Raw genomic sequence first — 24,824 nt, forward strand, 5'->3', positions numbered from 1 at the left:
AATAATTAAAAGACAGACACAGAACTCAGTGCAGAACAATTTGGTCTTAAGTTTAGATTTAAAACTAGCTGCAGTTGGGGCCTTTTTAATGTAACACGAAAGTTGGTTCGAGAGCTGAGCTGCTTCACCATGTTTAGTTCTAACAGCAGGTTTTTCTGCAGAATTCTGTGACTTGCTGGAAGCCAGTTTAGGGACTTAAGAATCACAGTAATGTGATCTGCTCTTTTTGTTTTTGTGAGAACCCCAGCTGCTGCATTTTGAATCACCTGAAGCTGTTTGATAGTCTTTTTAGGAAGGCCTGCAAAAATTCCATTGCAGTAATCAGCCCTGCTAGAGATAAATACATGAATGAGTTTTTTTGGTATTTGGTATAAGTTTGGTATTATTTTTGAGGTGGTAAAAAGCTAATTTAGTGATTGCTTTCATGTGGCTGTTGAAATTTAGATCACTGTCAATTAATACACCAAGATTCTTAACAGTATCCTTTGCTTTCAATCCTTTTGTGTCAAGGAGAGTGGCAACCCTGAGTCTTTCCTCCTTTTTTCCAAATATAATTACATTGAGACATTGAGGTGTTGATTTGTTCTATACACTGACAGAGATTCAAGGGGACCATAGTTGTTTGGGGACAGAGCTAAGTAAATTTGTGTGTCATTTGCATGGCTGTGATATGAAATCAAATTATTTTGAATAATTTGTCCAAGTGGGAGCATATAGATGTTGAATAATAGTGGCCCCAAGACCCCCTGGGGAACACCACAGGTCAAGGACGTTGGTGTTGAGGTACAGTTGCCGATGGCAACAAAGAAGTTGATAACTATGCCTGTAAATCCAACCCATTGTTCTAGTCTGTGTAGTAAAATATTGTGATCAACAGTGTCAAAAGCTGCACTAAGGTCAAGTAGCACTAGGATTGATGTTTTATCTTAATCTATGTTGAGGCGTATGTCATTGAAAACCTTAATGAGAGCTGTTTCAGTGCTGTGATTTGCCTGAAAACCTGACTGAAAGTAATCAAAATACCCATTTGATGTTAGAAAGATGGTTAATTTATTAAAGACTACTTTTTCAATAATTTTGCCATTAAAAGGTAGATTGGATATGGGCCTGTAATTGTTTATCACAGAGGCATCCAGGTTATTCTTCTTGAGCAGTGGCTTTACAACAGCTGTTTCCAGTGACTTAGGAAAAGTGCCAGACAGCAGTGATACATTTACAATGTGAAGGACATCTGCAGCCAGATGGTGAAAAACAGTTTTGAAGAAATTTACAGGTACAGTGTGAAAGCCACATGTGGAGGAGCTGAGATTCTGTACCGTTTTTTCAAGTGTTTTGTTGTCTATCAAGCTGAACTCTGACATCAAGTTAAGGTTCCCTCTATTTGTAACTGGAAGTTCCGGTTATTGAATTAGTTATTGAGGAGATATGTTGAGTCAGATTTTGTCAATTTTACCTTTGAAAAAATATGAAAACTAACTTCTCGACAGTGGAAAATAACAAAATAACAAAACACAAGTGTTATTTGAACTTCTACTGATGATGTTAGAAAAGAATGATTGTCTTGCTTTGCATATTTCAGAGTTAAATGTGCGGAGGATCTCTTTATGGATTTCATAGTGAATCGGAAGTTTGTATTACGCCATTTTCTTTCGGTCTTCCTTCACTCTCCTTTAAGGAGTTTTAACTGCTGGATTTTGCTTCCATGGTGCTTTCTGTTTTTCCTTAGCTTTTTTTTAATTTTAATGGAGCAATGGCATCCATAATGTTTGCCATTTTTGCATTAAAGTGATTGAATAAGTCTTCTACCGAGTATGACAGTTTATTTGATGTCTGTGAAAGTGCTTGCTCAGAAAGACCACTTGTCTGATCATTTATGATTCTCCTTTTTACCACCATAGATCTGTTCTGAGTGTGTGGGGACACAGACACATCAAAGAACACACAGGAATGATCGGATAACGTCAGGTCTTTAACAACTGTAGAGACATTGAGACCCTTTGTGATAACAAGGTCGAGGGTATGGCCTGTGTTGGCCCCTGTACATGCTGTATTAGGTAGAAAGTATTGATTAGTGCAATGAATTCCTTTGCACAATTGTTGTCAGGATTATCCACATGCAGGTTTAGATCCCCTGATACAATAAGACAGTCAAACTCTATGCAAATGACTGATAGCAGTTCACATAACTCGTCAAGAAAGACTTTAGCTGAATGTTTTGGAGACCTGTAAATACTCAGTAACAAAATCTGAGGAGAAGACTTAATGTTTGCACACAGATATTCAAATGAATTCAAGTCACCAAATGATGACTGATCTCACTGAAAGGATGTCTTGAAAATTGTGGCTATCCCCCCACCTATTTTATTTGCTCTGGTAGCACTCAAAAAACTTAAATTCGGTCTGAGCCGATTCGATGAGAGTCAGACTTCTATTTCTTGTCAATATAGGAATAATGAAATACATAGGCTTACTGGGTCCCGACATTTTCTCAAAACTACTGTCACTACCATTTCTATTGCAGGGACCCTCAGAATATCATAGAATACTGTCATCATATAATTGTCCCCTGCAACTGTCGTCAGCTGAGAATATGAACTAAGAGGTTGTTGCTGCTGAAGAGCTCCTTCTGCACACGGAGGGAGAGGGCATGGAGGTGCACTGCGCTTCATGTGCTTGGAATGGAATACTTCAACCCTCATTCCACAATCACATACTGGAGCTACTGCTCATGAAAATGTGAAATTTATGACTGATATGTCTGATATAAGGCAGCACAGTGTAGTGGGTAGTGCTGTTGCCTCACAGCAAGACTGTTGTGGGTTTGGTTCCAGGTCTGGGGCCTTTCTGTGTAGAGTTTGCATGTTCTCCCTGTGCCTGTGTGGGTTTCCTCCAGGTACTCCAGTTTCCTCCCACCAGCCAACTCTCTAGATTGTCTGTAGGTTTGAGTGGTTGTTGGTCTCTGTCTGACTGGTGACCTGTCCAGGCTGTACCCCGCCCTCACCCGAAGTGAGATGGGATTGGCTCGACCCAGAAATAAATAAGCAGTCAACGATGAACGAAAGAATGAGTGAATGAATGAATGTCTGATATAAAAGCTGGCTGGGTTGGATGAAATGATCCATTTGGACAATTGGTTTACATCTTCCTGCACACACGTACACACACACACACACACACACTCACCACGCAGAATCTGTCATGATGTTACGTCCATCAAAGGAGTAGATGGGTATGGAAGGGTTAAATATGCCTCCATTCCCAGAGAAGATCGACATCCAACTACTGAACAACACTTCACCCTGAGAGAAGAGAGGAAGGGCATGGGCTTCAATGAAATACATGATCATCTGCTTTATTTTCTCTATGAAGGACAGTCTGTTCAATCCTTAAATACAAATGTCTCCTTACTCTGATATTAACCACAGGCATGTCTGTGCGGTCCGTCTTCCTCACGATGGTTGCCAGGTCCTGGAGGTGTGAGGACAGGAAGGCCCTGTATGTGGCCATTAGTCCCATAGAGCGTGCCTGCTGGTAGCACTGGAAGTCTGCCCCTCGGATGCCGCGCATATCCCCTTTCAGAGGGGCATTCAGGGCCACCAGATGCAGCTGGGATGGAGAAAACACACAAACGCACAAACACACAGAGGTGATGAGATAATGCGCTCCATCCAAGTCTGACATGTTCGTCCTTAAAGATTTGGCTTCAGTCAGAAAGTTGAGCCAAGTCATCTCAGCTAGGTCTGGTACAGAATGTAGACTCACCCCAGGAACAGCATTGAAGGTCTGTGGCAGCACATTGTAGCTCGGCTGATACCCCCTGCTGCTATCCTGCAACTCCTGTTAAAGATTTCAGAGTGAGTTTTAGATCCTGGATCTTGTCTTATTACAGTGTCCTGCTGTGGCTGTCCGTTTTGCACCCTGCTTGGGAATGTGTGTGTCTGACCTGGCTGTGGACTCTGTGTGGTTTGCTCCATTCTCCAGTTCTGCTGAGGGCCTGAGACACTGCTGAGGAGGAGGGTCCCTGCTGGATCAGCTCTCCCAGCTGTGAGACCAACACACATCAGAATGAGTGAGAGCTACACTCCCAGGTGGATTCTACTGATCCAACCCAGTTTCATTCAGACACTATTTGTGAATTTTGCATAAAATTAATCTATATAATTTTTTCATGAAAAGAAGATACACAATGGCACACCTGAATCTTTCGCCAGCCATTGCGACTTCTAATATACAGCTCTCCACCTCTCTCAGACACATAAGCCAGTGTTCCCTCTGCAGCCCACTGACTCTCTCTGGTCAGAGCTTGGATTGTTTTAAAGGTGTTGACCTAAAGAAAAATAAACATCAGAGCAAGTTATTAGTTATTATCAGTTATTTCAGCCAATTCTTTGAAACAATTCTTTAGTTACTCTTGAGAATCATAGTTCCTTACCAGGTTGGCGTATCCTGGAGTTCCTGGTGGACCGGGAAGACCAGGAGGGCCAGGGACATCTGACGACAACACATGGGAATTATGAGGCAGATCAGTGAAGTCAGTGTCTATATCTTCATACAGTTTAATTTCATTCATTGAATTTTATCTACAACTTCATCATAATTTCACCATCTAGCTCCCACACACCCCCCTACCTGATCCATATGCCTGTCCTGGTGGTCCAGGGAGGCCAGGGTGGCCTCGAGGTCCACGTACTCCAATCCCAGGGGGTCCTTGCAGGCCAGGGGACCCCACAGGACCCGGTGGGCCCACGATGGATTCACCTTTTGGTCCCTATCGGTGCGGGAAAGGTAAGTACTTCAAGAAAAAAATTACTCAGGTGGGAAAAGTATCGTCAGGATGAGACTTATGAATTTTAGAGCTCACCACGGGTCCTGGCCTCCCCGGCAGTCCTGGAGGACCGGGCAGACCAGCATTACCTTTTTCACCCTTCTGACCTCTCTGTCCCTGATCACCTTTGGCACCCTAACAGAAGAGCAACCACAGAGATTTTTTTTCCCCATCCAACTATAGACTGATTTCAACCTCATCCATGTTAGCAACTACAGAGGACACTGTTACTGTCATCCTTCAATTAATTTTTCAATTTGGCAGATGGATTTAAGGTTTTTTGACAGAAAAGATGAACTGAAGTTGGACAGGGAGTGATGGTGGAGCAAACAATTAAGTCAACACTACAAAATCAAACCAATGAACTGGAACAGTCATATCCATATTTGTTCATTCAGTTTGTTCAGCCCTTTGCTAAAAGTAACTTTAACGTGACATAAATGCTTAATGTATTAAAATAGAGTAAATTCAAGATTGGTAAGAAATTATTTATTTAACTATTTGCAATACACCTACTGTGAAGAGTCATAAAATAAATCAGCACTCACCACAATTCCATCTGGAAATCCTGGTGCTAAGATGAAAAACAACACAGTGTGAAAAATACATTTATGCATATGTTAACTGTAATAAAAAAAATAAAAACTATTACAGATGCGATTAATAAACAAATACTTTAATTCCCAAATGCTTTTGAGCAAAGTGTGTGTGTGTATTGGGGGGCGGGGCGGCATAGTGATGTAACGTGTTTAAACTCACCGGGTGTCCCTGGCTCTCCAGGTAATCCCTCAACTCCTTTCTCACCTTTTGCCCCAAATGAATCTCCCTGTGCACACATCGATATTCATTAACACCCTGAGCACCCGACATGTGACAGCAGTCAAACAACTGCAGAGAACATGTTAACAATAAAAAGCCTGGGGTTAAAATAAAAAACAGCTGATTTTAAGGATTAAAACATCGCTGTCAACATGGCAAAACATTACAAAACTATTACGAACGAGGAATGCATGCTACAGCAACACATTCAACCGCCACTGTAAGGGATTAAAGGTTAAAGTCGGCTTCGAGTACACAGATGGGTTAATGACTTCATGGCAAATATCCTGGTTGTAACACAGCAGGTGTGTTTTACACTAAGTTACCCGCAATGACCTTATCGAGTCCCCTGCTAAAGTGTTTCTTGCTGCGAGCAGGCGAAGGTGATTGTGCTTGTTTGGAGAGTCGGCCGTTTGTTACTTTCACGGGCAGATTTGAATGAAATCCTGATCCAGGAAGTTGAACTCAACACAGTTTGGAAATGGTAAATGGTTTTCCTCCGTGGAGAACCAAGTCTTCAGGGCAGAACAGAGGCCACACTGAGTCGCTATAGAATAACAGACTAATATAGATTTGCTACAGACAAGAATTAATGCTAACTATCCAGTGTAGTGACAGACAACAGTAGACATCAAAACCATCTTTAAATAGCTGGTATGTCTTAAGAAAAAAATCACAATACAACAAAGTTGATTGATGACACATTAATGTTGATCTTACAAAGGAATAGCAAGGCAATAGTGGCGAGATCATATAAATCTATAACCTATATGATAAAAAAAAAAAAAACTGTACAGTTCAAGAGGTTCAAGCTTCAATACATTTATGGAAGAATCCTTCACTGCACCCCAACACTAAGAAAGGAAACAAAAGGACAGTTCCAAATGTTCCAGTCATTGGTTAATATGATGTCCAACAAATCTTCATGGGTAGATTTGAATAAAACCTGTATCCAGGAAACAGTTGGGAAATGATACTGAGTTCTGTCCTACTACTATGGTAAGAAAATCGATTCATTACGCTACAAACAGCCTTTAATCAGTTTAGCTAATTGGAATTCAGCCAAGAAGAAATAAACAAAACAAAACAAAAAACTATGTAGCATCACCAGAACCCACAAGCCAAAAGATGATTTATGTCACTTTCAATGCAACCACGTTTTTCTTTGGCAGAAAGTTCAAAGTTTGTGATAGCCAACGTTTCATTAAATTTTTCTTTTAAAATAGGTTGAACTGAAAGTGATTTCACACAAGTGCTGAGGATGAGTATCAACAGTCTCTGTCCTCCCTATCAGCGGTTCATCCAGCCTCCTCCTCCTCAAGATGATGGTGAGGTCAATAAAGACGGATGAGACAAGCAGGATTGAGACTCAGACCCACTTTAACACCTGGCATTAACATTTGTCCTGAGCAATCATATTGGATTTGACAAACGCACAGAAAATGTCTGTAAATGGACCCACTGACGACAGCCAAATCATATTCCCAGCTGATGTATGGGGAAACTACTCCCAAAACATTCTTGCATGTAAATATAAATATGTGTCATTCATGTGATATAATGAAATACTGCACAGGACAGACGTTAGTGCCTGATGAAACAATGCCAGACCCACAAACATGTAGTCTTCCTAAAGATTGTTAGGGCGGTAGAAGCGGGGACAGGGGAGGGGGGAAGTGGGTACTGTTTGTAGCACACACCAGAGAGCTGCCATGCTGCTGTACCCACACACCAACAGAACCACCAGATAGTCAGATTTCACACTGAAACGGACCAATTAGATGGTCCGGCTCAGACTTACTCGTCCCACTTTGCAGTGCGGTCTGGGTCGCACCGGGAACACTGTCTTTAAGATTCAAACAAGAGCAACGTCATCAGACTAAGTGGAAACTTTAAATGAAAGTTCATCAACTTGACAAGAACCACAGCCCGTTTTGATGATGTAGAATTGAACTTTTCCATTTAAAATATGTGATTGAAGCTTCAGAGAGAGGTTCATCATACTCACTCCCTTCAGGCCAATGATTCTTCCCGGAAGTCCGGGTGCACCTGGAGGACCTGGTGGTCCCTGAGATGGAGAGAACAAACATACACATTAATGTTTGCAGTGCATCTGTTTGCTAACATGATCAAACACTTTCCTACACGATTCAATAAAATCTGACTTTTTTTTTTTTTTTTTTTTTTTTTTAAGAATAGGTAGAGTCTCCCTCTAGTGGCCATTATGTAGATTGCAATTTGAAGGCTCTTAAGCATTGGCTTCACTTTTCGGAGCCTGAGTGATATCCACTTTTAAATCCAGTCTAACGCTGACGCCTGTTTGCTTCCTCTTACCGGCAGACCAACAGAATCTCCTCTGTCACCTTTTCTTCCAGCCATACCAGGCCGCCCCTTAAGAGTGAGAAAGCAGGAGGTCAGTGTTCATTCTCTGTGCAAACAACAAGCTTACCAACCAGACTAATCCTGAATTAGAGATGATACATCAGGGAAAAGCTATTTTTCAACAGACGGGCCATTGAGAGATAGAGAAAAACAGATACATGTAAATTAATATTTCATGTTTTTCTCCGAAGTGACAATGAGGATGTGAAATACTCACTGGGCGACCCGGGAAGCCGTACTCTCCTTTTTGTCCAGAAGGTCCTACTGGGCCCTGTCATAATACAACAATGCATCAGTGTACTGTACAAATCAATAAAATGGATAACCTGCTGAGGAGACAATTTAAAAACAAAAGAATGATCGCCCTCTATTTTCTCTGCTCACCATAGCTCCAGCTGGTCCTGGGAGCCCACGGTCACCCTACAGAATATAAAAATACAAAACAGAATAATGTGAAATATGACATGTACGTGAACTTGTTCCCCATTCAAGAGCTGAGGGCATTCAGATGTCTTGACTACTGTATGTAATGTGATTAAGGTTTATAATGAGGGACTGTTAAACACATCATCTGACCATGAATTCTGTGTAGCAGCAGATGCTAAAGTAATTTATGATACATAGGGATTTTATGCAATGTTGTTAGAATGTATTGAATATATATTTTATTTTCCAAAATGGAATATCTGCCTCGGCCAACACGAAACCACATATAAATACAAACAATTGTGTAGTAATTTTGGTCTAATAGATACATCATCTTAATACCTATGGTTTCTGTAGTGAAGATAGAAGCATTACAAAGTGGGTCCTATAGAGTTAGGGGTGAACTGTCAATTTACTGATACCTTTATGCCTTTGGGTCCTTGGGGGCCTCTCTGTGCAGTTAAGAGAGATCCGTCAGCAGCTATGGTGACTCCGGGGTCTCCTTTTTCTCCCTGTTACAGCAGAGACATGAAATGCCCTTATTTTTCTGCATCGAGGCTGTTGCATGTAGGTGGGGTTCAGTATTTCTTCTGAAGTTTAGATCTCACCTTGAGTCCTGCTGGCCCTTGATTACCTGGAGGGCCTTTGTCTCCCTTTGGTCCCCTGGGACCCTGGAGAAGAATGACAGGATAGTGAGGCACATTTGGGACTTTGGACATTCATCAGGTTTTTAAAGTTCTACAACCTACCATGTTTAGCCCAATGACAGCGAAGGCAAAATAAAAAAATATATATATCAATATATCAAATCAGTAGAAATAATAGTGGATCGTTCACTTGGAGTGAATACTCATGCACAAGCTAAATGCTGAAATAATTCCAGTTGGGTAAACGTGCACAGCATAAGGTGGTTGTAGCAAAAGGCTCTTACGGGGAATCCAGCACTGCCAGGCAAGCCCTCAGGGCCCTGTAACACACAGACAGACACACACATGTACAAACGCATTCATATACATGCATGCATACATGCAAACATGAAGACAAGCAAAAGCGAACCGGCTGAATTAAACATTGTTTCTGGTTTAGCCAAAAATCGTGTGTGAATAGAGGAGAGGATGCAGCAGCTCATAGACTGGGAAATATAGTGAAAGTGTATTATAGCTCAACTGAAATGTCTGTTTATGTGATTATGTTTCTCACCACTTCTTTATCTATGCAGAAGAGCCAACAGGAAACATGCTGTCACTTTGCAGGAACAGTTTGTTTGTACATACCCTGATCCCCGGTGCTCCTCTGATCTCCTTGAAGTTGAAAATGCCCTCTGTGGCATTGAGGAGCAGCTGGAGACAAAAAAATACACTGAGTAAGTTTTGTTGCTATGAGCATGAAAACTACACCTTTTATTGTAATCCATCATTTTACAATTCATTGTCAAATGCTGATAATGTATTCAAATATGTCCATCCAATAGTTGACTACAACATGGCACACTGTGTTCTTGTGTGCTTTTTGAGTGGCTCCCTTTTAAGCTTCATCGTGACTTATTTGGTTTTAAAATAATTGCTTTATTAATCGAATTTTTTTAAATGTAATTTTCATGTTCACCAGGATCAACTCTGTCTCTCATTCAACTAAATGTGTGTGTGATTGTGTGTACGTACATCCTGAAGGTTAATACCGGGTCCGGGGGGTCCAGCAGGCCCAGGTGGTCCAGAGATACTAAGCCCATCAACACCTCGCTCTCCCTTCAGGACACAACAATAACAAGTGTGTCAAGGAGGTGGATCAAAATGTGTAGACAGCATTAAACCCTGTTGGACATTATCATATATTCACATATCAGTGAACCAACCTTGAGTCCCGGACTGCCTTTTTCTCCTTTGTGCCCCTGTTTGTCCAGTAAAGACAGATATAAATGAATGCACTGGTAACCATTTAAAGATGATCTGCACAGAGTTTACATACATCATGTATTTCTTTATATGTGATCACTCTCTGCCTGCAATAGAAATGGTTGCTGTGAACATTTCACTGCAGCCAGTTCAGCACTATGTGGACCAGGAAGGACAGACCATTGAAATGTTTACATGCCCAGACAAACAAAGGCTGATGACTAAAGTGGTTGAGTTATGAGTCACCGAAACCAAAAAGCTAGGTGCTCAAGATAATTCCTCTTGCTTGTGTCACAGGCTTTTCCTGATTTGTCGCGACTGCGCCTTCATTGTAATTGATTGTGTTGGACCCCAGGAAGAATAGTCTTCACCCATTGAGTGAAGACTAATGGCGATCTCTAATCAACATAAACATAAACAGGTATTGTTATGCATAAAAAAAGTTATTCCACACAATGACCAGGCCATATTAATGTTGGTGAGCCTGTGATACTGTAAACTACTGACTGTAATTCTGTCTCAAAATTGATTCGCAGGCAACGGGACTTGTATTTGTCCATGAAGACCCTTCGCCTCTTACCCAAGGGGCTTCATCAGTTCATGTATGTTGGTCTACTAGTCCGCACTAGTCTGACCAAGACAGTGGAAAAAGACCCAGGTATTTAACCTCTGTCGGTGTGTTCACCAAAAAGTACCTGTGAAAGTACTGGTTTCACTTGACCATTGTTGTGGTCACATTTGGACGACAGTTGTTGCGGTCAGGTGTACCCCTGGTGAACGACGATTGTTGAGAGTTGAGAGAGACACGTATGGGATGCCAATGTTCTTGTGTTTGTCTTTTGTTTCTCAGCATCTCTCAGCATCATCCATGTTGGTACTCTTTCTGGAGCGTGCTGCTGTCTCGCCAAATGTCCAACTTGGATAGCCACAAGTTTTCAGGGCTGCCTTCAGATGTTTATGTTCCTCTGCTTGGGCCCAAGTGGAGGTTGGTACATTATCAGCCCCGTGTTGCAAGGTTCTGATAACTCCCAGTTTGTGCTCCAGTGGATGTTGTGAGTTAAAAAGCAGGTATTGGTCTGTGTGTGTGGGTTTCCTGCATCCCCCAATGTGGAGTCTTCTGTCCTCATCTAAGTGAACATCACAATCCAAAAACGGTAAGTGGTTGTATTTGACATCATCTCTAGTGAACTTGATGTTTTTGTCTACTGAGTTGATGTGTTCAGTAAAGGGTTGTAGATCTTGGGTTTTGATCTTCACCCAAATGTCATCCACATACCTAAACCAATGGCTTGGAGGTGTTCCTTTATATGAGTTTAGGGCCTTTTGTTCTACCATTTCCATGTATAAATTAGCCACAGTGGGGGACACTGGTGAGCCCATAGCACAGCTGTGCTTTTGTCTGTAGAATCTGCTGTTAATCTGGAAATATGTGTTGTTGAGGCATAGATCCAATAACTGACAGATCTGGTCTGGTTTGAGATTGGTTCTGTTTTGTAGAGTGTTATCTTGTTCTAAGTGATGCCTCACAGTTTCCACTGCCTCCAAGGTTGGAGTGCAGGTGAATAAGGAGGCCACACTGTATGACACCATGGTTTCATCTTGTTCTATTTTTAAGCCTTTGATTTTGTTCACAAAGTCTAGCGAGTTTTGGATGTGATGTGGTGTGTTCCCAACCAGGGGGGCTAAGATGTTGGCTATATTGTAAGTTACATGCTGCTTACGAGTGGTCTGAGTGGTACCCCTTCTTTCTTCTAGACCAACAAACATGAATTGATGAAGCCCCTTGGATAAGAGGCGAAACGTCTTCAAACGTCTTCATAGACAAATACAAGTCTAGTTGCCTATGAATCAATTTTGAAACAGAGAGCAATGACCTCGATGAATGAGAATCTTCATAGACATTCTGACTGTAACAGCGAAAACAAAACAGGTTCAACCATGAATGTCCCTGCCATTGGTAAAGTTCAAACATTTGGTGAATTCTAACAAATTAGCGACCGAACAACTAGAAATCAGGACATTTTGTTGTTTAACCACATGCTTCTTACCCTTGCGCCTGGAAGTCCAGCGGGACCCTGAAGACCCTCTGATCCTGGGTCTCCCTGTTCACCCTGCAATCACACACACACAAACAGGTCAGGCTGAGGATAAGAAAAGAGCTAAACCAGTTTCATTTAAGAATCAGCTCACCTTGACAGAGAGTCCTGGAGCTCCTGGGACTCCATGCTCACCCTAACAAAGACATTAGTAAGCATTGTTCTTGTTGAAGAAGGAGGAGCAATAGAAGCTGCAGCCAAGGACAAACTATTCAGAGGAATCTGATTGTTAGCTGTTAAAAATACTACAATACTATCTACATGTGGAATGTGCACACTGAGTGAAAATTAATAGATACCTTGGGTCCTTGAGGGCCAGGTAGGCCAGGTGGACCCTGAGAGAACAGGAAAATCTCAGCGTGTATATAATATTTCAACTCTAAACAACCACAGAGACAAAAGCAGACTTTCACTGACCTGCGGGCCTCTGACTCCAGCTCCAATGAGCATTTCACTCTTCCCAGATCCCTCCATGTCCTGTAAACAAAAACACAGTCGGATGTCACCCGTTAAAATTAAATGTGGGGGCGCTGTGTGGCGAGGACGCTTTGTTCTCCTCTTCACTACACTAATTGTTTCCCTCCTCAGATTAGGGTTAGCTGGTGGAGCAGCAGTGATGAAATTGTGTCACCTCTATAAAGTATTTGGTTCCGGGAGGTCCCGGGGGTCCTGGGGGACCGATTGGGCCTCTCCTCCCCTGTGGGCCAATGGGCCCTTGGGGCCCTGGAGTCCCTGTTGTACCCAAAGACCCACATTCCCCCTGTAAGATACAGAGAAACAAAAAACTAATTTAACAACATTTTTCCTTGGTCTGACCTAAAATAAAATAAAAATAAATAACGAGCGTATTTATTACCTTTGGCCCAGGGGGACCAGGTAAGCCACGGTCACCCTGACAATGTCGAAAAAGAAGAAAGAAAGGACTATTGCTTTTATTTCATAATGGAAGAAACCAAGACAAGACATATTGATAAGCGGCCAACAGACATGAGCATACCTTCTCTCCCACAGCTCCTGGTGGACCTGGCTCTCCATCTTTTCCTGCTGGACCCTGGACATACAAATACAGACGGACACAAGTAAACAGAGAAAAATAACACAGTGAGACAAGAGAAACTATGCAATAAGATGCTCAGGTCCCTCACTTGGCCAGTGCTGAGCCTAAATGTGACAGCCAGTCAGTCCAAAGGAATACTCATGAATCAACTTCTTTAAGTGATGAGCTTATCCCTGCCAACACTAATCCGCATCATTGCAGGACTACTAATGTCAGATCCCCAATTTTTCCTCTCGTACTTGTTGATGCTTAGCAATTTTAATTGAACAAACTGACGGAAGTGATTGCATATGAATTTATCCAGTTCAATTGAGCTCTTTTGTGTTTGCACGCCTCAACTGAAGTGCGACATGACACAGTTGAGTCAGCAGCTTTGGAGGAAAGGAAGATTGTTTTCTCATTACTTAACTGGGAAGTTGGATGGATTAAATTTTCTGTGTATTCCTTTGACAAAGCAGTATGAGGCCTTTGTACAACAATGAGTGTCAGAGACCAAAAATGTTTTCAGTACCATTAAACTCCAAGGCATACTGAATTGACGAACGGAAAACTGAAGAATGCTGATCCTGACCAACCATTTTGGACTTTAGGATAGTAGAGTAAGTCACTCTCAGCTGCAGCTTCAAAAACCTGTGACGTCGCACAGGGACTCCTTCCATTTTTGTATACACTTTTTGTCTAATAATAATAGTGCAAATAGAGAATATATCAAAACTTTGTGTTTTCACTGTTTGAGCCAGACCAGTGTGCCTTGGCAGAGAGCAGCCAATATACAAGAACATACAAAAAAAAGAAAAGAAAACCGATCGGTGCAAAAGGCAGATTTTTTTTCTTGTCCTTTACCATGTTGGATGGAAGAAGCAGCCAAGCAGCTTGTACAGCAAAGTTTGTGGTCAGTTCCTTTCAGTTCTGTCACTTATGCTGAGGTGTTTCATATAATAACGACAACACTTGAACTGAAAGTTAACAAAACCAAAACCAGCAGAAAATTCTGAAGCGGGTCATGACAGAGCAGTAACTTTGGACTCCAAATGGATTATCAAGGAGCAAAGATAGCAGTTATTCCAGGCACCCACCCACACATATATTCATTCACTCACTCACTCATATATCTGCCAGCCAGTAGTTAAGACAACATGATAGGAGATATTGTACAGTCATCAAGCAGAGCATTGAGGCAGCGGACTAAAGCTGGCGTTTATCATTGGTATCACTATTTAAAAAAAAGAGAGGCACAATTGACAGAAATAAAAGAATCTGATTGAATTTTGTGATTTTTTCATCTTGTTGCTGCCTCGATATTCTGACTTTTGCCTGTATTTCTGCCATTTTCTTGTACAGTGTACCTCGCCTGAACCCAAAGCAGACCCGAAGTCACGCCCAGGCTTAGAGACAAAAATGGCTTCAGAGCTGAACTCAGAACTGAACCCAGAGCCGAACTCATAGCTGAACCCAGAGCTTAACCCAGAGCCAAAGTCTGAGCCGAGATCAGAGGACAACTCTGACCTCAAACTTGACTCATCAGGCCCAGAACCACTAAACCAATCCTCAAACATCTGAAACAGAGTGGAGGGGAGAAAGAGACAGTAGGAGGGGACACACAGGAAAAACAGGAACAAGGTGTGGGCAGGACAAAGATGGATGAGGATATAAATTAGGGGGAAATGGAAGTTGAGGATAATTACAGAGGGGTGACGTGGGGAAAGAGGTGGAAAGAGAATGAAAGACAGACTGTTAATTGGCCATGAAACACAAATATTGATTACTACAGTCTGATTTTAGAGGAAACATAAACCAATCATATCATGGATCACATATAACAGCATATACACCTATATGCTTTAGAAAGACAATACACAAATAAAACAACAAGTTTAACATGTTGCGAAAGGCACAATAAGTAATTTCACTGTGAGACAAAATATCTGATAAAGCAATCGTCTTCACAGTGCTAAAAACTTTTATGTGTTCATCACTGACACTGGCATATCTTTTATCTGCATTGTGAAGACCCTCCTGATTCCCACAAGCATAGAAACCAGGTTAGTTTGATATGGCAACAATGAAGAAGAACACGTGTCCTATGCAGGAGGGGTAAGTTCAGCATTTGCTTTGTGTGTGTGTGTGTTTGTTATCGTGTAAAATGCTCAAAATCAGTCAATGCCTCATGATCTTATTTTTTAAGCCACAATTTTTTTCCTTGGCTATTCTGTATTTCTGAAGCAGTATTTTAAAAATGACCAGGTTTTAAATCAGTGAATTTAATGAAATGTGTATGAGCACATCTGACAAGGTGCCTTTGCTTAAGGCCAGCCTTTACATAACAAATCCAACATCAAGCAGTTATTTCAAACTGTTACATCCAGGTTTACTGGTCCTACTGTCTGTTGAATATTCTGACTTACTTGGATTCCACGTTTGCCTGGCAGCCCGTCATTTCCAGGGGCGCCAAGAGATAGGCCCTCATCTGTGTCAGGTGACAGGTTGTGTCCCGGTGGACCAGGGGGACCTGGAGGCCCCGGTGGACCAGGAGGACCCTGGAAGAGACAGAATGTCTTTTCAGCACCGTAAATTGAAATATTCAAGAATTTGATCCACCACACAGGTCTTTTGTCTTACTCTGATGAGCTCAGTGTCACCGTCCAGGTCTCCAAAGCCAGAGCCCAGGGCATCTGCTCCGTACTAAAACACACATAAAATCCAAGATGTTAGTGATGATTCAAACATCAGCTCTCTGATTCCAAGAACCAACTGAAGTCACAGCTGCTATTATCCCTAAAGTAGAGCAGGCACATTGGGAAGGGATCACCGCACCCTTAGTCACAGTGATGTCTTGGCCTGTGAGCACTCAGATGTCATTACCATATCTCTTTGAACTCAGCTCTCATCTTCTTGACCTCAACAACACTAGCAAAGCCTCTTTCACAGCTGCGATGGTGATCACTGTGATTAAATCAGTCTGCAGATATATAAACACTTAAACCAGCTCAGTGGTTTTTCCTCCTGCAGGTGTCAGAAAAAATCTATTTTGCTGCGATGACACATATAGACTCACAATGTGACAGCGACACTGTGTCATGGGTTGTGAAAATGCTGAATAATGCCATAAGTAATACCATGCACTCACAGGCACACTGCGTGATCTGGGGGGTCCAGGTGGACCGGGAAGGCCTGGAGGGCCTGGTGAGCCAATTCCTGGGTCTCCCTGTGGAGGGAGGAGGCAGGAGCAAGAGATGGATGAAGATATGTTCATTACATTGCATTTGTCATCCCATAAAAGTCAAGTGCACTTTGAATAAAGATCCACCTGTTAAACATTGTTCGTTTAAGCAGGCAGAATTTAGTGGTACCTTCTCTCCCTTGATTCCAGCTCCTCCAGCCAAACCTGGAACTCCATGATCGCCTTTCTGACCCTGGAGATAAAAGTACGATCAAGTTATTTGTCAAGTTATAAAAATATAAGAGCACTGACAGAGAACGACAGATATAAAGTAACTTACTGGAGCTCCTTTGTCACCTTTGCTTCCCTGTAAGGAGAAGAAGGATCATCATCCGTGACACTAAAAGAATTGAGTAACGTTTGGTATGACACGCGATGTGCCTGAGGGAAACACAAACATGTAATCACACCTTCTGTCCAGGAGACCCAGGGGTCCCCGATGGTCCCTGTGGCCCTCTTGGTCCAGGCTGAGGCAGCCCGGGGAGAGACGTAGGTCCTGGGGGTCCCGGTGGGCCTGGTGGTCCGGGTTCCCCAGGCTCCCCTTTTGAACCAGGTCTGACTTGACCCTGGAAAATCAAATGAATGCAAAGTCAAAAAAAAAAACAACAAAACAGTAATGTAACAACGGACAATGTATACAAAGAACATAGACAGAGAGAAGTCTGAACATACATCTGCTGATCTTTCTCCTGGCTCCTCTGTTTGCTGTGGCCCTGTAAACACATCACACAAATTCTGACAATGTCACTTTGCTTTATTGGACCATTTGGAAGCCTTCGAATTCTCGGATTCACCAAGTCAAAGCAAAGATTTAGTTTCCTTCTGACCTCTAATCAGCTCATTTGTCTCTGTTGGTGTCATGTGACCAGAGTACTCATCAAGCCTCATCTCTGGAGCCTTAGTGGGTGGAGCTCCTACTGGAACGCTATCCACTTCCTACAATGTAGAAGATTAATATCAGTGGAGTATCAGGTCACCAACGCTTAAACTGCATTCCTTGTGAGAAGCATGAAATAGCTCGGGAAAGACCTCTTTTCTATTCATTGTAAATTAAACACATCAACATTGAAAGTATAGAACACAAACATCACCAAACATGACCAGTTTCATTCAAGTGTGATGAAACAAGAGATGCACTGACAGAGCTGAAACAATTAATATAACAAAAAAAAAAAATGTGAAGGAAGAAGTCATGAGATTCTCAAGGCATTCCTTCAGCTCCTGTTATTATGGTCTTGATTTTTATTGTTTATGTGACCGAGTACTCTCTGTCAACAATGAACGTGTGTGTGTGTAAGAGAGAGCAAAGGGATTATGGCTCCTTTTAATTGCAATTACTCTGTAAAACACTATTACATTTTTTGTATGTAAAGTGCCAGCGAATAAAGACTTGATTTTATTTTCAGCATTTTAATGTCCTATCAAAACAGCACAAATAATCAAATATTCCAATAATCCGCACTGTGACTTTAAGGAGGTCCAGCTGAGGGTCGACAGACCAGAAAAAGCATTCATATTGCTATAACAGTTTTTCAGCCTTTGAAGGACAGTTTCTTTTGAAGCTTCAAAGTCAGTGCTGATTATGGGATGTTTGGGGTCAGACTGACTTCCTGGTTTTGGGAGGATGAAAGTAGGTACCGGAACAGAAGAATAAATACAGATTCACACACACAAATGCGTGTACACTAGGAATGCTGTTTTGGGGTCCTGATCACAAAAATGAATTCGCGGAATGGTACCCCGCACATGCATTTTTACAAACTCATATCATGCTCTTGTTCAACAGTGGAGGTCTCAAACTTTAACAGAATGAATGTGATTTGTCAGTGCCGATCCAGCCTACCTGTTTCATGCTGTGTTTCCTCTCTTGCGTGCGCTTCATCACTTCCTCTGCAGTCTCTCTCTCATCCAGAGCATCATCTCCACTGGCGTATCCCGATGCCTTTATCAGATATCACATCATGTGTTAGTTTCAGAACAGACACTCAAGAGAAAAAAAAATGCATTCAACCCACTGTTTAGAAAGTGCTCCACTTCAACCACTGTCTGAAATGCATTATTTGACTTTGACATGGTTCATAAATTTAATTGAATTTAATTTACTGTGACATGGTGGGAAATATCTTAAACATTTCAGATCACTGGTAGAACACACATATTTGATCTATTGCTGTATCATTATAAGATGGAAAACAATAAGCCTCTGTCACTTATCAAATATGAATATTGTCCAAAATCAAAGCCACAACCATATTAATTATTTGGCTCCAGTTTCTTGACAAGATCAACCGATTAATCCCTAATAACTTTTTTTCTATGTTTTTTCAACCAAGTCTTCTTTTGGCCCCTAAGAGGTGCTGTTCAATTCCATTAGCATCGTCCTGACTCGTCCCACGGTCCTTTTCTGAAGCAGTTAGCAATGAAAGTGTGCTTGTAAGCCACATAAAATCAAATCAAGCCCCTCTATACATTTACTAATAGTTGTTCTGTGAATAAATGCTTTGGTTTCAGCCTTCTCTTTGTCATGAACAAAAATGTCATCATTTGTGTGTGTGGCAGTCATTGCTGCCAATAGAGTCCATGGCAAATTTGTGCGTGTGTGTGTGTGCGTGTGTCTTACATAAGGATCATCATCCTCACACTGCTCCTCAGCCGCCCTGGGATCATCTTTTATCACCAGCTGCTGGATGGAGCCCTGCAGACGCACAGAGACAGACAGACTGTTAATATCAACACTGGGCACACTGAAAGTCACAGTAAATGAGTCAGAGCCCCTGACACACAGGGAGAGAGGATGAAATGGCTTCATGTGACCGAGACCTCGGCAGTGTTGCTGGAGTCAATCGTGACAGAAGTCAAGATCAGCGGTAAAACAATTTTGTCTGTTTGTGATTAATTTGCATTTGCCCTATGTAATGATTTGTTTGTACCACAGTTTTCTTTGTGATGGGCTTCGTTGCCTGTTAATGATCTTTCTTCTGTTAGACAGGTGCTTTGGGCCGAAGGTGATAAGGTGAGGCCTTGCTGCTGATTTTCTGCACCATCCTCGTCTGGCTATGTTGACACACTTTATCACAGCTGGTTAGTTTATGGACTCTTCTCCTCTTTTTATTTGGCTTCTTGCTGCCTTAGAGTATTTTGTGTGACAGCCAAGCCCTGTCTTCATCCTCTGAGCTGATTATAACTTTTTACAGGCTTAAAGCTAGCTTTGCTTATGATAATATAATTTTGTCTAATAAAACTGTATATATTCTTACTTTAAAAATCTCTCTCTTCTGATGGTTGTTGTTTCCATATTGTTCATTGTGCCACCTTGTCACATGAGCAGTTGTTGGTTATTTTGTTTGGCGCATTACTCGTGCACTGTGTACGAGAGCCTGTCCTGAGCTGTTGCTTAATCATAGGAATACACTGAATTAAGGTGTTCTAGTGCAAATTCTTCTTCAGTAGATTTTTTTTTTCAAGCTTAAAGACCCCCTAACCTGAAAATTGAGTTTTTCAAATTATTAACATGTCTATGTAGTGTTTGCGTTCTGCTACAAGACATTTCAACTGCAAAGTCTCTAGTGCGTGCCATAACTGAGCATTTCAGATTAGAAAATGCAGTTTCAGAACCAGATCTGAAAAAGTTGGATTCGGTTTTTCAGCTCCTCAGTTGGATTTCATACGTCACAAATCGTAGCAACCAATCCCGTGGATTTTCTTTCCCAGTTCATTTACATAATTTTTGCAAAGACTGGAATGCGGGAGCAACGTAAAACAGACTGCGATGGCGAACGCTTGCTCTGTGTTTGGGTGTGGAGAGGCTAATCGTAGGACCAGTCTTCATCTTTTACCAAAGGATCATACCACGCCGGAGAAATGGTTGCAATTTATTTGGAATGATAATGTACACGAAAACATTCCAGCTAAAACGTGGGTCTGCAGCAAGCATTTTGGGGACAGCTGCTTCTTGAACCTGGCGCAAACACAGGTGGGTTTCGCCACGAAGCTCATGTTGAAGCATGATGCTTTTCTGAGCGTTTTTCCTGGGGTTGCGACTGCGGTTGAGCACACCAATGTTACTGAGAAACCCAGATCAGGCAGCGGCGGTAGGTGGGCGCAAATCTAATGCATTTGCATACTCATGAATGTTCATACAACCTGGATTTTTCAACGAGGGAGAAATAGTGGACGTGTTTTTAGCGTCTTTGAGAGCTTTTTTTAAACATTTTTTGTTTTTGTGGGAAAGCAATTACAATCAAAAAATATTCACAGCAGAGCATTTTTTACACATTTTACATTTTTGGGTTAGGGGGTCTTTCAAATTCACAATAAATTGAGAACCACATACACACAGCTCGACATGCACACAGCGGATTAGAGTTGCCACAGAGACTAGAATTCCAAAGCTACACAACAAACATGCAATAAAAATCAGTGGTAGTGATGGTACTGCTTTAAATGAGAATTCATTTAATCATCATTCACCTCAATAGTCAATATTCAATATTCAATATTCAATATTCAACTCAATATACACATTAAAAGACATATATAGACTGCTCTCATCTAAAGTCCAATACAACACACACACACACACACACACACACGCAGAGACTTGCCCATTCCAATGAATAGAACGTGTGTCAAAACTTTTGACTGATACTGTACGTCTTCTTTTATTAACAGCATTTACTTGTTAAGAATACTTCTACTGGTGGTACATTTAAGCTCAAATTACTTTTCAGACCCATACCGTAAATATCAGATACTTCAAGGCTTTCATTTGAGTAGTATTACTTGAGGTCAGATAATAGGTGAGTTTCAATTTTACTGGAGTCATTTTCTAGTAAGCTAACTCTGCTTTTACTGAAGCCTGCCTTTGAGTCCTTGAGGACTGTCGGACATGGCTGCTGCTGAACATGCAGATGTTCTGTGGCCATGCTTCTGACAAGCTGCTCAGAAAGTCAGGCTAAACTGAACAAAGACAGGACTGCTGTGGGAATAGCTGTGTCCACTCACCACAGCAACAAGAGACTAGCATCATGGAGTCATTGTGTGTGAGCGGCGCTGGATGGATAATGACTCCTGCGGTCAACTGTGGGACCGAGTGTTCAGAGTTGCAGCAGCTTGTTGTCAGGAGAGGATGTGCTGGAAAAGCCTTTTGTACACATTTCTTTAAATGACAAACATCCAGACAAAGGCGTTCTTTTCCCGTTATGCTTGACACACTTGGTAGAAAAGAGCCTTGATCTGACCACAGCTAACCACATGTCAACCACATGTTTACATGTCTGTCTTTCTCATTTTCCGTCGGCTTACTCCTCCATCCTCTCCTCCCTTCCATGTGTCAGTCTGCTCTGTTCCTATTTAACACTCTTTATTCTTTCCTCCCTTCTTACTTTACTCTGTCTCTGATCTTCACAGTTTGATCTGTAGTAGAGTCGGAATAGAATTTGACTGGCGGTCATGACATTTTATATATTGACTACTCCATCCTCAGAGGACAGGATAGAAATCTTCACCAAAATAACAGAATTAGGGCACAGTTGCCTCACCACAAGAAGATTGCACGTTTGGTTCACACCCTTGGTCCTTTCTGTGTGGAATTTGCATGTTCTCCAGGTACTCTGGTTTCCTCCCAGCATCATGTTTGAGTTAGCTGGTGACTCTAAATTGTCTAGGTGGTTGTTGGTCTCTGTGTTGGCCCTGTGATGGACTGGTGACCTGTCCCAGGTGTACCCCGCCCTCGCCATTCACTCAATTTAACATTGCCAGTTAACCTATACATGCATGTCTTTGGACAGTGGGAAGAAACCAGAGTATCCCACACAGACACAGAGAGAACATACAAACTCCGCACAGAAAGGACCCAGGCCAGGAACCAAACACGCAACCTTCTTATTGTGGGGCGACAGCGCTAACCACTACGCCACCGCGCTGCCCTCCGCTGCTCCATTTCCCAATCTTCTAGTTGAAATGGCAGAATAGTTTGGTCTTCCTCAAGACACAAACACACATGCACGGACAAACATACAGATACAAACGTTGGCCACTCACCACAAACTTGTCAAGCCCTGTCCTTCCTGCATTGGCGACAAAAATGCCTGAGTTGTGAGAAAAGGTGAGTCTTTCTGGCCTCCGATGGAAAGTTGTCCTCTCTGCCTCTCCACAGTCCATGTAGAGACGCACCTCGTCCTGCTCCACGACCACCTAACAGGCACAGCGAACATACACTTAACAAAAACATCTTTCCCCTGTAACTCCCACATTTATATCAAAAAACTAAACGAGAGAGGCATTATCCTTTTAATTCTACAGCAGGAAAGCTAGTGGATCCTAGTAAAGTCAGTTTCTATCAAGCCTGTTTTATTAGCATAAATTGGTGTATTTTGACTTGAAGCCTATTTTAAATACATGATAATAATGAAAAAAGTTCATGAAAACACTTGTAATAAACAATAAGGAGTTTTACTACTTGAACCTTTGGCAAAAAAAATGTGAGTTGTGACAACTGCACCATAGTGCTACCTTTTAAAGATGCAAAAAAAAAACAACATATCTCTAATGAATAAATTATATTTGGGCTTTTTTTTTTTACATGGACACAATGCTTTTGTACAGATAAAGAACTCTAAAGAAAAAAAATTAACATTCAAATTTGAGTCTTTAAAACATCATATCCTTTAATAACTTAAATTGCATTTCGGATTAATGAGATCATCTCATTGCACTTTTTTTTTTTTTTTTTTTTTTTTTTTTATATATTTCAAATCCCAAAAACCTGTTGAGAAGATTTTGGCAGTAACAAAACCGTGATTGAAATGTGCAAGCATTTTACAGTTCTTTTACTTTTTCAAGCATTGATAGTAGATTTAATAAAAGTGCAGTCATAGCTGCATAGACTGGCGCGATAATGTGTCATGTTATGTGCACGTGTGAGGCTCACCGTAAAGCGTGTCCACTGGTCAGTCATATCTGGGACGCTGAAGGCTGCAGCTTTGTGGCTATGGGTGGCCTCCTCTTGGTCTGTGTAGTACAATAAGATGCTCTGGAGGCCCCTGCGGACTGGAGTGAGGGCCAGACCGAGCTCCACTACTTTTTGACGGGCATCTGTGATGGCGAAGAGTATACCTCCTCGTTGGCTGGTCGGGCGCACCTGGCGTGAAGGTGGAAGTCATGGACGGTCACTACAATTCCCATGATATGTATGTAACCGAACTCAATTACTTCAAATACATTTCTATTTCAATCGAGCAATATTAGTTTCCATATTGATCAGTTCAAATCTTTCTAAAGCTGGTGGAGAAACTGGGACCAGTAATCTTGATTTATCATTGGGACTCCAGTAGGTGGCGTCCCAGATAGATATCAGCTGTTTCACATTTAAATACACTCCTGTACTGTACTTTGTGTTGACAGTAGCCAAACCACCATTGTTTCAAGTGCATACAAAGCCGTGAGGACCCCATTTAAAACCGCTTGTAAAAACATATGCTTCAAAGGTTGACGAATTTGTTTAGCATTACCGTGACAATGATGGCAAAGTCCCTGTAGAATGGTCCTGGCACGAAGGTCTTGGTGAGGCGACCAATGTTGGCCTCAGGCCCAAAGTTGTAGGCTGGAAAGCCCTCGTAGCCAGGAGTGAAAGAGACTGAGGGAGGGAGGGGTACGCCAATCAACTCAGTTAGGTCAAGATGATCCCCAGAGCCTTGATCTGACAGACACAGAGACAGAGAAGGAAGGAAATTGACTTACAGAAGGAGTGGCAGGTGGGGAAAAAGCGAAAAAGACACCCTTTTCCATCTTTTTTTTTTAGTTTTGGACACAGCTCTGAAGGTGTAGTCCTCTAAATTAACTATGGAGGTGTGGAGACACATTCAACGATCAAAATTATTTGCTAGTAGCTGATAACCCCTCTGGGTCTTTATGCAAAAAGCTCAAAGGAAAGGAGCTAAAAATCTTCCGTATTTTTGAAAGATTAATTACCACTGCCTTTTATTCTCCCACTTTACATTTGGAGGTTCACAGTAGGCGTTCTGCTAAAAATCTGAACCTGAATTCAAACTTGCGCTCCTTGTTTTCTACCTGGTGTTTCTGGGTCATTCACTACATACAGAGGAAG

At 41.8% G+C, this 24,824-nt stretch overlaps 1 protein-coding gene across 3 annotated transcripts in view; it reads right to left on the reverse strand.

Moving 5' to 3' along the window:
* The window catches only part of col15a1b (collagen, type XV, alpha 1b), a 49,402-nt gene that overhangs the window by 4,279 nt on the left and 20,299 nt on the right, over nt 1-24,824 (reverse strand). The window contains exons 3-43 of one of the 3 annotated variants that reach the window (XM_029524123.1): nt 24,229-24,416; nt 23,649-23,858; nt 22,760-22,912; nt 19,338-19,412; nt 18,561-18,659; nt 17,545-17,653; nt 17,390-17,430; nt 17,128-17,283; nt 16,998-17,024; nt 16,848-16,910; nt 16,625-16,702; nt 16,117-16,179; nt 15,903-16,034; nt 13,438-13,491; nt 13,297-13,332; nt 13,072-13,200; nt 12,858-12,917; nt 12,740-12,775; nt 12,535-12,576; nt 12,393-12,455; nt 10,305-10,340; nt 10,114-10,197; nt 9,727-9,792; nt 9,384-9,419; nt 9,061-9,123; nt 8,875-8,964; nt 8,411-8,446; nt 8,244-8,297; nt 7,979-8,035; nt 7,653-7,712; nt 7,446-7,490; nt 5,585-5,651; nt 5,374-5,399; nt 4,862-4,960; nt 4,630-4,768; nt 4,433-4,491; nt 4,196-4,327; nt 3,944-4,042; nt 3,763-3,837; nt 3,409-3,606; nt 3,184-3,299 (exon numbers count right to left, since the gene is read on the reverse strand). In XM_029524123.1, the coding sequence (XP_029379983.1) occupies nt 3,184-3,299; nt 3,409-3,606; nt 3,763-3,837; nt 3,944-4,042; nt 4,196-4,327; nt 4,433-4,491; nt 4,630-4,768; nt 4,862-4,960; nt 5,374-5,399; nt 5,585-5,651; nt 7,446-7,490; nt 7,653-7,712; nt 7,979-8,035; nt 8,244-8,297; nt 8,411-8,446; nt 8,875-8,964; nt 9,061-9,123; nt 9,384-9,419; nt 9,727-9,792; nt 10,114-10,197; nt 10,305-10,340; nt 12,393-12,455; nt 12,535-12,576; nt 12,740-12,775; nt 12,858-12,917; nt 13,072-13,200; nt 13,297-13,332; nt 13,438-13,491; nt 15,903-16,034; nt 16,117-16,179; nt 16,625-16,702; nt 16,848-16,910; nt 16,998-17,024; nt 17,128-17,283; nt 17,390-17,430; nt 17,545-17,653; nt 18,561-18,659; nt 19,338-19,412; nt 22,760-22,912; nt 23,649-23,858; nt 24,229-24,416 (3,451 nt within the window). The remainder of the gene's footprint in view (nt 1-3,183; nt 3,300-3,408; nt 3,607-3,762; nt 3,838-3,943; nt 4,043-4,195; nt 4,328-4,432; nt 4,492-4,629; nt 4,769-4,861; nt 4,961-5,373; nt 5,400-5,584; nt 5,652-7,445; nt 7,491-7,652; nt 7,713-7,978; nt 8,036-8,243; nt 8,298-8,410; nt 8,447-8,874; nt 8,965-9,060; nt 9,124-9,383; nt 9,420-9,726; nt 9,793-10,113; nt 10,198-10,304; nt 10,341-12,392; nt 12,456-12,534; nt 12,577-12,739; nt 12,776-12,857; nt 12,918-13,071; nt 13,201-13,296; nt 13,333-13,437; nt 13,492-15,902; nt 16,035-16,116; nt 16,180-16,624; nt 16,703-16,847; nt 16,911-16,997; nt 17,025-17,127; nt 17,284-17,389; nt 17,431-17,544; nt 17,654-18,560; nt 18,660-19,337; nt 19,413-22,759; nt 22,913-23,648; nt 23,859-24,228; nt 24,417-24,824) is intronic. The other 2 variants (XM_029524124.1, XM_029524125.1) reach the window with 2 other exon arrangements.

This window comes from Echeneis naucrates, chromosome 17 (genome assembly GCF_900963305.1).
Source record: "Echeneis naucrates chromosome 17, fEcheNa1.1, whole genome shotgun sequence".
NCBI classification, from domain to species: domain Eukaryota; kingdom Metazoa; phylum Chordata; class Actinopteri; order Carangiformes; family Echeneidae; genus Echeneis; species Echeneis naucrates.